At 48.1% G+C, this 15,279-nt stretch overlaps 1 protein-coding gene across 4 annotated transcripts in view; it reads left to right on the top strand.

Moving 5' to 3' along the window:
- Window positions 1–13,585, top strand: part of LOC139233902 (tax1-binding protein 1 homolog) — a 63,017-nt gene extending 49,432 nt beyond the window's left edge. For 3 of the 4 annotated variants that reach the window (XM_070864560.1, XM_070864557.1, XM_070864558.1), the window contains exons 13-16: window positions 2,917–3,064; window positions 7,374–7,432; window positions 9,974–10,011; window positions 12,088–13,585. In XM_070864560.1, coding sequence (XP_070720661.1) covers window positions 2,917–3,064; window positions 7,374–7,432; window positions 9,974–10,011; window positions 12,088–12,265 — 423 coding nt within the window. In that variant the 3' untranslated portion in view covers window positions 12,266–13,585. Of the gene's footprint in view, window positions 1–2,916; window positions 3,065–5,511; window positions 5,755–7,373; window positions 7,433–9,973; window positions 10,012–12,087 lie in introns of those variants that run through there. The other variant, XM_070864561.1, reaches the window with a different exon arrangement.
- Window positions 13,586–15,279: the final 1,694 nt, after the last annotated feature.

Genomic DNA, 15,279 nt, shown 5'->3' with positions numbered 1-15,279 from the left:
AAACACCAGTAATGTTTTGGCGTGGGAGCAAGTCATCCTCGATTCGAGGGACGGCCTATGACGATGATGAAGGAGCAACTTAAAGGAGGAATCCAAGAACGGTTACAGCACAGAAGGAGGCCATTCGACCTGTCGAGCCCGTGCCGGCTCTCCAAGTGCACCTCAGCTAGTCCCACTCCCCCGCCCTTTTCCCGAGAGAGAGAGTGAGGCGGAGAGGTTTAGGGAGGGAATTCCAGAGCTTGGGGCCCAAGCAACTGAAGACACGGCCACCAATGGTGGAATGATTAAAATCAGGGTTGCACAAGAGGCCAGAATTAGAAGAGCGCAGAGATCTCGGAGAGTTGTGGGGCCGGAGGAGATTAGAGAGATAGGGAGGGGCGAGACCATGGAGGGATTCGAAATCAAGGATGAGAATTTGGAAGTCAAGTGCTGGCTGCATCACAAGAACCATCTCTCGACTAACGTGGCCCGGGTCTGGGTTGTCCAAATATGTGTGACTGTATAAATGAGCTGGATGCTCTGTGGCTCCAAGTGTGGTAACAGGTCATACTTACAATAGTGACCACACTTCAAAAGTACTTCAGTGGCTGTAAAGCGCTTTGAGAAGTCCGGTGGTCGTGAAAGGCGCTATATAAATGCAAGTCTGCCTTTCTCAAGAGGGCTTCATCCCCAGTCTGTTCGGTTGGCTGATCTCAGCTGGAGTGGTGTTCGGAGCACTATAATTGACTGCCTTGTCATGCGGCAAGGAAGGGAACTATCCCACAGTTCACGTTGACCCCTGTTAAGAGCTAATATGCCAACATTGGAGGGAGAAAAAAGAAATACTTGCATTTATATAGCGCCATTCACAACCTCAGGACGTATCAGCGCTTCACAGTCAGTGAAGTACTTTTGGAGTGTAGTCACTGTTGTAATGTAGGAAACATGGCAGATAATCTGTGCACAGCAAGCTCCCACAAACAGCAATATGATAACTACCAGATAATTTTTTTTTTTTAGTGATGTTGGTTGAGGGATAAATATTGGCCCAGAACACTGAGGAGAACCCCCCTGCTCTTCTTCCATTGGATATTGCACATCCATCTCCGAGGTCTCCTCCGAAAAGACTGCCCTCCGACGGTGCGGCGCTCCCTCAGTGCTGCCCCTCCGACGGTGCGGCACTCCCTCAGCACTGCACTGGGAGCTTCGGCCTAGATTTATGTGCTTAAGTCTCTGGAGTGCGACTTGAACGCACAAAGTTCTGACAGAGTTGAGAGTGCTGCCCATTGAGCCACAGCTGACATCATTGGTCGTTATGTTCCCTGCCATCTAATAGTCTGCTACCACTCGCATGAAGCAGACGATCAGTGTGGTATATCGAGAGTAGCCAGTACCTGTGGCTTGTATCCCAACAAGAGAAGATGATTTTTTAATGAGATTCTTTTTCCGAATCATCATCATCATCATCATCAGCACTCCCTCGAATGAGGGTGATTTGCTTCCACATGAGTTCACAGGTGTTTCAATGAAGGACCCAATGTTCCAGTCCTGAACTCCAGGGGTGGAAGATGCCTGTGCGTGGATTTTTTTTAACGTGTGGCAACTGTTGCACACCAGCCACCACAGAACTCGGCCTTTATCTAGTGGCAAGGGTTAACCAGGACGACTGGAGACCTGCTCTGCTGCACAGACCTAGTTCGCACATATCGCAGTGTGGGCTGGCCCGTGCTGCCCCTGGGCCCTCTACCCTCATTCGCTGCACCTCCGCCACGCGATCTCGTCGTTCCTGCACCACAAAAACATTTGCTGCATCTCTGCCGCGATCTCTCACCGCTCCTCCGCTGTACCTGGGTCCAGCTGATGTTCCTGCCCACACTCTTTGCAAATAATCCTGGATCCAGTGGCGAACCCTCAAGCAACGTTGCTATAAAGTGCAAGTTGCTGCCTGCTATCCGCGGCAATGCGGTTGAGATTAATCTGATTTCAGGATTCTGCATTACTAAATCTCCAGAGTCTGAGAATAGGTTTGATCAAATTTTGCTTTGCCAATTTCCGAGGTTTTTTTTCAATTAAAAATGTGTTTATTAATCTGCAACGCCGTTGAGCCAAATGGAATATAAATTCCTGAAATCATCTGAATTTCAGATGCTTGAAATGGAGGAAAATATTGAGTGCGATGGGGGAAGAGCAGGGTAGGGGGGCTAATTGCTTCGCTCGTTCAAAGAGCCAGCACAGGCACAAATTGGGCAGGATTTTCGTTTGCATTGCGCCTCTGTTCGTGCTCGCGAAATGCTCGCCCGGGTGTGCAACATCCCCGGGATCATCCCGATCTCAATTTGTTTTGCGCTGACCCCGCAGCGCCCCATCTCCAACCCGCCCGAGAAAGTGAGCATTCCGAACTGTCCCGGCACTGGAGAGGGAACGAATGTTCGCGTGAGGTCAGTGGGATTAAGGGTTTTTTTTATTTCCTTTGTGAGATTTATCGTTATTTGGGGTGAGTAATATATTGGGAATATTTTTTGTGGCAATTTCCCCCCCCCCCCCCCCCCCCCAGGGAGGCCTCTCTTGGGGCGCTACAGATCCGTCTCTTTAGCAACGGATATCCAGTTGCTCAGCCGGCCTAGCGCTCCAAGATAAGTGTGGAACACCCTCCCTCAGGGCTCCGCCCCACACTCAGGACCTCAGCTGCTGAATTTATGTGGCTGCCGACGCAAACCATTTCCCAACACCGAATTTATCCACCGCCAGACGTTCCAGTCCCTCAACCGGAAATCCAGCCCAGAGGGCAGAATGGCCTCCTCCTCCGCTGTGTGATTCGATTCATTCCTCCCGCCCTGTGTAGCGTGGTCCCAGAAGACTCCCAGTTCTGATCCACTTGTGCTCGGATGCTGTTTCTCGGGGCGTTTCCTGTTACGATCGTTTGACTTTCGTTGACAGAAGCTGAACAAGAAGATTGGCGAATTGAAGGTGGGCTCAAACCCGTGGAGTAGATCATTCCAGCTGGAGCACACAAATCCCTACAGCTTGACTGTTCCAAAGGTCGATTCCGGACATTCTGGACTCCTGTTTGGCAACCCATACTCTAGTAGGTGATTCGAAATTCCGTATTCACTCTTCCTCAGTACTTGCTCATGCTCCTGTTGGTATCTTGCTGTGATTCTGGTGTGGGTTCAAGCAAAGTTGCATTTATTTCGGGCCCTTTAATGTGGGAAAACATTCCCAAGGAGCGTTGTCAAACAGAAATTGACTCCAAGCCGAAGAAGGATAATTGGGAGGGGAGCTTGGTCAAAGGGTTAGGTTTTAAGGAGCATTTTAAAGGAGAATGGGGAAGGAATTCCAGAGGTTAAAGCCCAGGAAGCTGAAGGCACGGCCACCAATGACAGGATGATGGGGAACACACAATAGACCAGAGTTCAAGGAACGCTGCGTTGATGGAGGATTGTAGGCTTGGAAGAGGTTATAAATATGGAGGGGCGATGCCATGGAGGGATCTGAGCAGGAGGATGAGAATTTAAAAACTGTTGGAGGTCATCGAATGCAGGGGTGATAGGTGAGCGGAACCTGGCGCGGGTTAGGGTATGGGCAGCAGAGATTTGTATCAACAATAATAACTTGTATTTATATAGTGCTTTTGACGTCGTAAAACGTTTCACAAGAGTGTTATAAAAACAAAATTTGACACCAAGCCACATAGGGAGAAATTAAGGCAGATGATCAAAAGCTTGGTCAAAGAAGTCGGTTTTAAAGAGCATCTTAATGGAGGAAAGAGAGGTAGGGAGGCAAAGAGGTTTAGGCAGGGAGTTCCAGAGCTTGGGGCCCAGGCAACAGAAGGCACGGCCACCAATGGTAGAGCAATTATAATCGAGGATGCTCCCGGAGGGTAGAATTAGAGGAGCGCAGACATCAGCTCAAGTTTATGGAGGGTGGAAGATGAGAGGCTGGACTGGAAAGCTTAGAATATTCGAGTCTGGAGATAACAAAATCACGGATATGGGGGTGTTAGCAGCAAGTGGGCTGTGATAGGGGCGGAGACGGGGGATGTTACAGGTGTGGAAATAGATCAGGGGGGTTGATGCTGAACCATGAGTGGGAGATCGGGAGTGGTGGCTGAAGTCTTGGTCGAATAGGTGGGTTTCGAGAATGATCTTAAAAGATGGAAGGATTTAGAGAGGGAATTCACAACTGGATTTTTCTCACCTTATCTCCTCTTTTCAAAAGTTGGTGTGTCCTGTAGTGTAGGCATTTGAAAAAAAAAAGCAACAGTGTGGTTGGTTAGAACTTCTGTTCAAGCGGCGGGAATAAATAAAGACTTGCATTTATATAGCGTCTTTCACGACCACTGGACGTCGCAAAGCGCTTTACAGTCAGTGAAGCACTTTTTGAAGTGTCGTCACCGTTGTAATGTAGGAAATGCGGCAGGCAGGTTGCGCACAGCAAGCTCCCAAAATAGCAATTAAATAAATGACCTGATATAGGCGTTGGTTGAGGGATAAATATTGGCCAGCACACCAGGAAGAACTCCGGTGCTGTTCTTCGAAATAGTGCTCCCATCACAATAATAAAATTGAATAATACTTTTTGGGGACTGGATCATTTATCATGCCATTGAATACTCCCTTTAAGCCATTGCAACTTGCAAACCACTTGCATTTATTCTGGGGCCTTTTAATGTGGGAAAACGTTCCCAAAGCGTTTCTAGGGAACGTTATCCAACAAAAGTTGACTCCGAGCCAAAGGAGAATATTGGAATGGGCTTAGTCACAGAGGTAGGTTTTAAGGAGCGTCTTTAAGGAGGAGAGAGAGGCGGAGAGGTTTAGGGAGGAAATTCCAGAGCTTGGAGCCCAGGCAGCTGAAGGCACGGCCGCCGATGGTAAGGTGATGAAAATCGGAGGATGCGCAAGAGGGCAGAGTTCAAGGAACGCTGTGTTGGTGGGGGGTTGTCGGCTTGGAGGAGGTTAGAGTTGGGGAGGGGCGAGGCCATGGGATCGCAGCTACAAAAATATTAGCTGGAATTTCTACTTGGGGCAGGTGTGTCCAAGTGTGTTCACGGACACATAGGTGTGTGCTGTTTGATCAAAGTATTCGGTAACGTTTAAATCTCCGTTCCTATTAATTACCATATATCTCAATTTGTTGATGCTAACCAATCTTGGGCTTCTGATTTAGGACTTGTCCACCAATGAGGTGACTGAGTTAAGAACCGCCTTTTCCAAATCGGCAGGCCCATGAAATGCAAACAGGGCACAACCTGATGCGTGAGAAATAGATGTGCAAGCAGAACAGAGTTTCTTGGGTCATGTGGGGCCAAGTGCGATGGACAACCCGAATCTCTGAGGTGCAGATCAGACATGATCTCGTCGAATGGCGGAGCAGGCCCGAGGGGCTGAACGGCCGCCTCCTGTCCCTATGTTCCAATGCCCTTGGAAATCAGTCTGCCTAACATGTCCCGATCGCTGAAATCTAGCCATTTTTGAAATTGATGAGTGACGTAAGTGTGTGTGTCTGTGTTTTCTTTTTTCCCTCCTCACGCAGGGTTAGGGAGATGGGGATCCCCTGCAAGATAGAGGGGTGGGGGAAAGAAAGGCTGGAGTCGCATGTAGAGGCAGCAACGCGACAAGGAAACGTTTCCTTCTGCTCGGGTGTTGACGTGACCGATGAGGAGAGGGGAGGCGGCCCTCATGTGCAATCATTTCAATAAAGCGTCCAAAGTTTGATCTGTTCGTCTCTGCGCTCTTGTGTTTTTCCTGTTTCCGCCTCTCCCACCCACACACCACATTCCGAGCATTGATTTCAAAGTTATGCAGCCTGGAGTGTGTGTTGTTGCTCAAAGACACTGAAATGGTGGCCAATTGTTTTCAGCACTTGGGGAAAAAAACACGTTTGAAATATTCAAAAGAAGTCCCCTCTAGATATTTTTTTAACCTACTAACAGTCTTCACCACCAACACTTCGGAGAGGGGCGTCTCCCCCTTTAAGAACATAAGAATTAGGAGCAGGAATCGGCCATTTGATCCCTCGAGCCTGCTCCGCCATTGAATAAGATCATGGCTGATCATCGACCTCAACTCCACATTCCTGCCCAATCCCAATATCCCTCAATTTCCCCTAGATTCCCAAAATCTATCGATCTCAGCCTTGAATATATTCAGAGACTCAGCATCCACAGCCCTCTGAGGCAGAGAATTCCAAAGATTCACCACCCTCTGAGTGAAGAAATTCCTCCTCATCTCAGTCTTAAATGGCCGACCCCTTATCCTGAGACTCTGACCCCTGGTTCTAGACTTTCCAGCCCGGGGGAAACAACCTCTCAGCATCTATCCTGTCAATCCCCTTTCTCTCGGTGCCTCTGGAGTTTCTCTCTTTCTAGCCCTCCCCAGACCCATCTGGTCCAAGGCACACACAGCACAGGTTCAGATCCTTCCCCAAACCGCCCCCTCCCCCCCCCAAATCACTCGCAGTGGGCTGTCAACATCCTTTCTTGTGTTCATTCACTATCTCTCGTTAGCTCACGATATACCTCTCTTTCCCTGTCGGTCATTCATGATCGCTGACTATATGTCTCTCGTTCTCTACATTTTCATGATAGTTCGTTTATTCTCTTAATGACCTTCACAATTTTGATCTTCATACAGAGTGTTGAAAACGTCTTTTTTTTTTGAACACCACAATCTAACAATATATTCGGGTGTCGTTCCGGGTAAATCACGATAGCTTAAAAAAAACAACATTCGCGCATCCTCTCTCAAAACCCCAATGTAGGAAAGTCCTGACCTGTGATTGAAGGGCCACTCGAAGCCACAGGAAGTGCCCTGAAATGACCATCTCAGCTAGTGTCCAACAAGTTGCAGCAGCTCCTTAGGCTGTTCTTAAAATGAAAATTAATCTTGCAACAAAACGATCAGCTGTGTAGGGACAGTGTCATTGGATCCAAAGTGTTTAAATATTGTATGCAGCACATGTCTATGAACAGGACACAGTGATGAGATCGCCTGAAAATCCCTCCATGCACATGTGATGAGCAGTTAACCCTGACCATCACCCTCCCTTGCTCCTGCACACCCTGTAATTTAGCTTGGGCATCGTGTAGCGCTCCCTTGTGCGTCTCCGATCACACACAATTCATTTTCGGTGTTGAAGGGTCAGCGTTTTGCAATTTTTTTAATGTGGGCTTCCGTACATGATGCGCAAGCAATCCACAGATAAAACTCCAGACCCCCTCCCGACATCGTCCCAACAGACATATCCTTGTGCTGTGGTTTCTCGCACGCTCGTTATTCCCGCAGCGCAACAGCCCCTCGACTGGAACGGTCAATTAAGGTGACTGCAATTGTCGAATGACCGACTGCAAGTGAAGCTTTTAATCGCTTTTGATTCTTTTAATTTTTACCCTCCAGGTAACGAAGGATCACAGACTGGTGCGAGCATTGACTTGGTGCAGCGCCAGGATAGCAAGGTAAATAATCTCATTTATAAACCAGCTTTTTATTTATTTCATCCTCTGTCAGCTGTGGCTCAGTGGGTAGCACCCTCGCCTCTGAGTCAGAACAGTTGTGGGGTCAAGTTCTACTCGAGGGACTTGAGCACAGTACGGTGCTGAGGGAGTGCCGCACTGTCGGAGGTGCCGTCTTTCGGATGAGATGTTAAACCGAGGCCCCATCTACTCTCAGGTGGACATAAAAGATCCCATGGCCACTCTTTCTAAGAAGAGCAGGGGAGTTATCCCCGGTGTCCTGGGGTCAATATTTATCCCTCAATCAACATCACTAAAACAGATTATCTGGTCATTATCACATTGCTGTTTGTGGGAGCTTGCTGTGCGCAAATTGGCTGCCACGTTTCCCACATTACAGCAGTGATTCAAAACAATATTTCATTGGCTATAAAGCGCTTTGAAAGGTCCGGTGGTCGTGAAAGGCGCTATAGAAATGCAAGTCTTTCTTTCTGGTGAAGCATTTGGTCCCGCGGCAACTGCTTGGTGCAGGTTTTGGGATTTCCGCTTGAAACCGCTCGCTTAGTCCCCTCGCTGTAACGCAGGTTGTTGTCAGCTGCTCACAGCATCAATCGTGCTCTGTGAGGAGACTTGGCCCGGGAGCATCGATTGGAAGGTCACCCTTCCTGTCAGAAGACCCAAGATTGATGTCCTGACTGATATCTGCACCCGCCAGCCCTCCCTGGGTTTGTTCTTGGCCGGTAGTTCCGGTATTGTGCGGTAGCGCAGCACGCCGTCTCACGGGAGGTGGGGCAAGACCGACTTGGACAAGTCCATGGCCTTCGGGACAGAGACCAAACCACAAAGCAGTTTTGGTAGAGGCCACATTTCTGCATATTCCTCGGCTCCTTGCATGAGATTGTCCGTCTAATACTGAGGCCCACAGGCCAGGAAGATGATATCAGGTTTGGCCCTGATCTGTACCGTCAGTACACCCGCTCCATTTAATCTCCGTTCCACTTGGGTTATTAGAGAGACCTGCATTTATATAGCGCCTTTCACAACCACCGGACATCTCAAAGTGCTTCACAGCCAATGAAGTACTTTTGGAGTGCAGTCACTGTTGTAATGTGGGAAATGCAGCAGCCAATTTGCGCACAGCAAGTTCCCACAAACTGCAATGTGATAATGACCAGATAATCTGTTTGTGATGTTGAGTGAGGGATAAATATTGACCAAGACACCGGGGATAACTCCCCTGCTCTTCTTCCAAATCTGCGCATTTGAAACCGGACCATCCACAAGTTTTTCTGTAAATCCCAGAGCACTGAGCCTTTCTGAGATGCAGGCTACGGTAGCATAGTGGTTATGTTACTGGACTTGTAATCCTAAGGCCTGGACTGATGATCCAGAGACACGAGTTCAAATCCCATCATGGCAGCTGGGGAATTTTGTTACGTCTTTAGATGCTCTAATAATGACTCCACGAGGCAAAGTATTGTACTTGAACTGTAGTGACCTTAGTCCATTTAATATAACTCCAGAGTGAGGTTACCACGTGGTGGACTCCCTTTTATACCCGGGCACTGTGGTGTGCAGGTGACCCCTGGGCCTCCACCAGTTGCACCCTCTGGTGGTGCCAGCATAGTGTATATACAGTGTGAACCTTGTTGATGGTACCTTCAGGTAAACCAGTCTCCATCTTGTGCAACTACACAGTGACTACACAGAGAGTATATCTATAGTCTGCATATATAACAAATTTAAGTTAATTAATAAATCTGGAATAAAAAGCAAGTAACGACTGGACTTGTAAAAACCTGTCTGGTTCACTGATGTCCTTTTAGGGAAGGAATTCTGCCGCCCTTGCATGTGACTCCAGACCCACAGCACTGTGGTTGACTCTTAACTGCCCTCTGAAATGGCCCAGCGAGACACTCAGTTGTACCAAACCGCTGCTTACCACATGGACTGCAGCGGTTCAAGAAGGCGGCTCACCACCACCTCCTTGAGGGGTAATTAGGGACGGGCAATAAATGCCGGCCTTGCCAGCGTCACCCACATCTCGTGAGCGAATTTCTTTTTAAAAGATACAATCGGAATTGGTTTGTGCTGGGAGTACGTCACATTTGAAACATACAAAATTCTTACAGGGCTTGACCGGGTAGATGCAGGGAAGATGTTTCCCCTGGCTGGGGAGTCTAGAACCAGGGGTCACAGTCTCAGGATAAGGGGTCGGCCATTTAGGACTGAGATGAGGAGAAACTTCTTCATTCAGAGGGTGGTGAATCTTTGGCATTCTCTGCCCCAGGGGGCTGTGGATGCTCAGTCATTGAGTATGTTCAAGGCAGAGATCGATAGAATTTTTGATATTAAGGGAATCGAGGGATATGGGGATCAGGCAGGAAAGTGGAGTTGAGGTAGAACATCAGCCATGATCTCATTGAATATTGGAGCAGTCTCGAGGGGCCGAATGGCCGACTCCTGCTCCTAATTCTTATGTTCTTCTTCGCAATGCTCGTGACCAAAGGCGTGAGTGGGCTAACTGTTTCTTTCCCGACACAGGAGAATTCACAGGACACCGAAGAAGAGAGCATTGACAGGTATGGATGGACATTGCTGCAACAATTTGCTTTTCTTCAAAAAATTCATGGTACTATCCTGTGTTCTGTAAAGTTCAATGTAACTGTTTGGTGCCTTGTATATTCATGGTGAGTTTAGAAGAATGAGAGGTGAACTTATTGAAATATATAAGATACTGAAGGGGCTTGACAAGGTAGATGCAGAGAGATGTTTCCACTCGTGGGGGAATCTAGAAATAGAAATGGAAATAGTGGATGCATTGGTGATCATTTAACAACATTCTATTGACTCTGGATCAGTTCCTATGGACTGGAGGGTAGCTAATGTAACACCACTTTTTAAAAAAGGAGGGGGAGAGAAAACACGGAATTATAGACCGGTTAGCCTGACTTCAGAAAATGTTGGAATCAATTATTAAAGCTGTAATAGCAGTTCATTTGGTCCAAGTCAGCATGGATTTATGAAAGGGAAATCATGCTTGTCAAATCTTCGAGAATTTTTTGAGGATGTAACTAGTACAGTGGACAAGGGAGAACCAGTGGATGTGGTGCATTTGGACTTTCAAAAGGCTTTTGACAAGGTCCCACACAAGAGATTAGTGTGCAAAATTAAGGTACATGGTATTGGGGGTAATGTATTGATGTGGATAGAGAACTGGTTGGCAGACAGGAAGCAAAGAGTAGGAATAAACGGGTCCTTTTCAGAATGGCAGGCAGTGAATTGTGGGGTATTGCAAGGTCCAGTGCTGGGACCCCAGCTATTTACAATATACATTAATGATTTAGACGAAGGAAATTAATGTAATATCTCCAAGTTTGCAGATGACACTAAGCTGGGTGGCAGTGTGAGCTGTGAGGAGGATGCTAAGAGGCTGCAGGGTGACTTGGACAGGTTAGGTGAGTGGACAAATGCATGGCAGATGCATTATAATGTAGATAAATGTGAGGTTATCCACTTTGGTGGCAAAAACAGGAAGACATAATATTATCTGAATGGTGACAGATTAGTAAAAGGGGAGGTGCAACGAGACCTGGGTGTCATGATACATCAGTCATTGAAAGTTAGCATGCAGGTACAGCAGGCGGTGAAGAAGGCAAATGGCATGTTGGCCTTCATAGCAAGAGGATTTGACTATAGGGAGGTCTTACTACAGTTGTACAGGGCCTTGGTGAGGCCACACCTTGAATATTGTGTACAGTTTTGGTCTCCTAATCTGAGGAAGGACATTCTTGCTATTGAGGGAGTGCAGCGAAGGTTCACCAGACTGATTCCTGGGATGACAAGGCTGACATATGAAGAAAGACTGGATTGACTAGGCTTATAGTCACTGGAATTTAGAAGGATGAGAGGGGATCTCATAGAAATATATACAATTCTGGCGGGATTGGACAGGTTAGATGCAGGAAGAATGTTCCCGATGTTGGGGAAGTCCAGAACCAGGGATCACAGTCTAAGGGTACGGAGTAAGCCATTTAGGACTGAGATGCGGAGAAACTTCTTCACTCAGAGAATTGTGAACCTGTGGAATTCTCTACCACAGAAAGTTGTTGAGGCCAGTTCGTTAGATATGTTCAAAAGGGAGTTAGATGTGGCCCTTACGGCTAAAGGGATCAAGGGGTATGGAGAGAAAGCAGGAATGGGGTATCAAAGTTGCATGATCAGCCATGATCATATTGATTGGTGGTGCAGGCTCGAAGGGCCGAATGGCCTCCTCCTGCACCTGTTTTCTATGTTTCTATATTTCTAGGGGGCATAGTTTAAGAATAAAAGGTTGCCCATTTACAGCTGAGATGAGGAGGAATTTCTTCTTTGAGGGCCGTGAATCTTTGGAATTCTCTGCCCCAGAGAGCTGTGGAGGCTGGGTCATTGAATATATTTAAGGTGGAGATAGACAGATTTTTGAGCGATAAGGGAGTAAAGGGTTATGGGGAGTAAAGGGTTATGGGAAGCGGGCAGGGAAGTGGAGCTGAGTCCATGATCAGATCAGCCATGATCTTATTGAATGGCGGAGCAGGCTCGAGGGGTCAAATGGCCGACTCCTGCTCCTATTTCTTATGTTCTTATGCTTGCATTTAAACAATGTGAAATGTTTGCAGCCAAATGTGCCCAGTGTGTGAGGTCATCTTCCCGCTCAACCTGGAGGACTTTGATTTCGAGCAGCACATTCTGAAGCACTTCGTTCGCGAGTGTCCAGTGTGCCAAAGGACCTTTCCAGAGAGCCGACAAGCTGCCTATGAAGACCATGTGCAGTCCCATTTTATGGAGGCCAACTGAAGGGCAAACAACAAACCAGTTTGAGTTCTACGTTATAAAGGTAGTAACCATATCCAGTCTGAATTTTAATTATTTTTTTTTTCTTTTTGTCTCATTTAATTTTTGTTTTCCATTAAAATCTTATCGCTGTTCACCCAAGTAGTATTACACGGTCGAAGGGGACAAGCTGCTGTCCCGACTCCGCCAATATTACCCTTGCTTCAGCCATGCAGGGGGACTTGAGAACGGCATGTGTGACTTGTGGCGGGAAGATGCAAGAGTGTGTGCGCGCACATGTGTGTGACTTTGAGTGCATCGGGACTCAATGCAAAGACGGTGATATAAAATAGCGACCTGCAAGAGGCTTTTTCAGTTGAGCTAATTGCAAATCTTACCACACTCTTATTCTTTAAGTCAAGTAGCAAACATCACGCATGTGTGGCTAGATGTCAAATCTAGTCCTTTTTTCTAAAAGAGAAAGAGCCAATTTCTTAATGCAGGGTACTTCTGACCTAAAGCCTGATACTTGCAACTATTTTCCAATCTGTAAATTTCCATGATCTAACAACCATCAAGCTTGAAGAGACACAGATACACTGTAGCAGCAAAATAATACAAAATAATGGTGTAACACTCCTGTGCTAAAACAGCATATCAGCCGTGCGTGTGTGTTGTGTGCGTGTGTGTGTGTACATCTGCTGCACTTCAAAGTTTGCATTTAAACTCTGACGCCGACCTGAGTTTACTTAACGCCACACAACTCCCTCTTATTAGCAGAAGAATACATTATGCATGCACTGCATAACACTCGTATATATCATGGTTATACGTCCCTATGGAACTGCACTACAACTTACTGTAAGCAACACAATAGAAGATCTGTTGATGACTAGATAATATTTGCTGCTTAATATCTTGTTTCTTTCTGTCTGCATATCCTATCCCGGTTTGGGTGGGTTACAGAGGAAAAAAATGTGTTCTGAATTGCGAGTGGTTCAGTGAATTTGTACTTTGTACATGATTGGGAATATTTATATAGATCATAACTAACATCATCCAATCAACTTGAGCAACTGCTGTGTAGATCTAGTTCTTACTGGTGTTTCCATTAAACAGTTTATGAAGTCTCCACCATCGCTCTGAAATGATGAATATAGGGCAGATACAGTACAGGTTTATTGTTAATCACTAAGGATGGTGGAAATTTGGTTTGAATGTTGGAATTGAAATGTTTTTGAAATCTGACTTGAATGTAGCATCCAGCACATGTATGTAGTGACCTCACTATTATTACAAAGTGGAATTGAAGCAAACTAAAAATTAAAGACGGTTACATTGCGACATTGGGTTATTTTGTTTTTCTCCGAAGTCACAATTGGCAAATCTTTGCTCTTCCTGGAATTACCATCGGGTCAAATGACCCGAACTACCGTGCAGTCACGTGAAGGAGCTGTGTTTTTTGAATCGATCCCTTTTCCTTCCCCGATATTCATGCAGCTGGTAATCAACCCACTGTCCAGGTGGGCGAGATCGTGGGGTGCCAGCAACGTAAAGACCAAACACCTCATCACTGAGCCGACAGTGGGGGGGTCCCTGGCTTCGACCTCGCTCGGAGACAGTGGGCAACGAGCGCTCGGCCCCAATCAGCATGGGGCAAGGTCGCTGCTGCCACACGGGGAAGGTGAGGGACAGACCGAAGTGCGACTGTGGCCCTGAGTCCCAGACCCTGGAACACCTCACATCGACCGGCTCACTGAGATCTGTGGGTCTCAGACCCTGGAACACCTCACATCGACCGGCCCACTGAGATCTGTGGGTCCCAGACCCTGGAACACCTCACATCGACCGGCCCACTGCGATCTGTGGGTCCCAGACCCTGGAACACCTCACATCGACCGGCCCACTGAGATCTGTGGGTCCCAGACCCTGGAACACCTCACATCGACCGGCCCACTGAGATCTGTGGGTCTCAGACCCTGGAACACCTCACATCGACCGGCCCACTGAGATCTGTGGGTCCCAGACCCTGGAACACCTCACATCGACCGGCCCACTGAGATCTGTGGGTCTCAGACCCTGGAACACCTCACATCGACCGGCCCACTGAGATCTGTGGGTCCCAGACCCTGGAACACCTCACATCGACCGGCCCACTGAGATCTGTGGGTCTCAGACCCTGGAACACCTCACATCGACCGGCCCACTGAGATCTGTGGGTCCCAGACCCTGGAACACCTCACATCGACCGGCCCACTGAGATCTGTGGGTCCCAGACCCTGGAACACCTCACATCGACCGGCCCACTGAGATCTGTGGGTCTCAGACCCTGGAACACCTCACATCGACCGGCCCACTGAGATCTGTGGGTCCCAGACCCTGGAACACATAGATCGGCCCACTGAGATCTGTGGGTCTCGGACCCTGGCACTCATCGACTGGCCCACTGAGATCTGTGGGTCTCAGACCCTGGCACTCATCGACTGGCCCACTGAGATCTGTGAGTCTCAGACCCTGGCACTCATCGACCGGCCCACTGAGATCTGTGGGTCTCAGACCCTGGAACACATCGACTGGCCCACTGAGATCTGTGAGTCTCGGACCCTGGAACACATCGACTGGCCCGCTGAGATCTGTGGGTCTCAGACCCTGGCACTCATCGACTGGCCCACTGAGATCTGTGGGTCTCAGACCCTGGAACACATCACATCGACCGGCCCACTGAGATCTGTGAGTCTCAGACCCTGGCACTCATCGACTGGCCCATTGAGATCTGTGGGTCTCAGACCCTGGCACACATCGACTGGCCCGCTGAGATCTGTAGGTCTCGGACCCTGGAACACATCACATCGACCGGCCCACTGAGATCTGTGAGTCTCAGACCCTGGCACTCATCGACTGGCCCATTGAGATCTGTGGGTCTCAGACCCTGGCACACATCGACTGGCCCGCTGAGATCTGTGGGTCTCAGACCCTGGAACACCTCACATCGACCGGCCCACTGAGATCTGTGGGTCCCAGACCCTGGAACACCTCAC

This window comes from Pristiophorus japonicus, chromosome 21, assembly GCF_044704955.1.
Source record: "Pristiophorus japonicus isolate sPriJap1 chromosome 21, sPriJap1.hap1, whole genome shotgun sequence".
NCBI classification, from domain to species: Eukaryota; Metazoa; Chordata; class Chondrichthyes; family Pristiophoridae; genus Pristiophorus; species Pristiophorus japonicus.
Note: the sequence above shows the minus strand (reverse complement) of the source record. Positions and strands in the feature narration are given on the sequence as shown.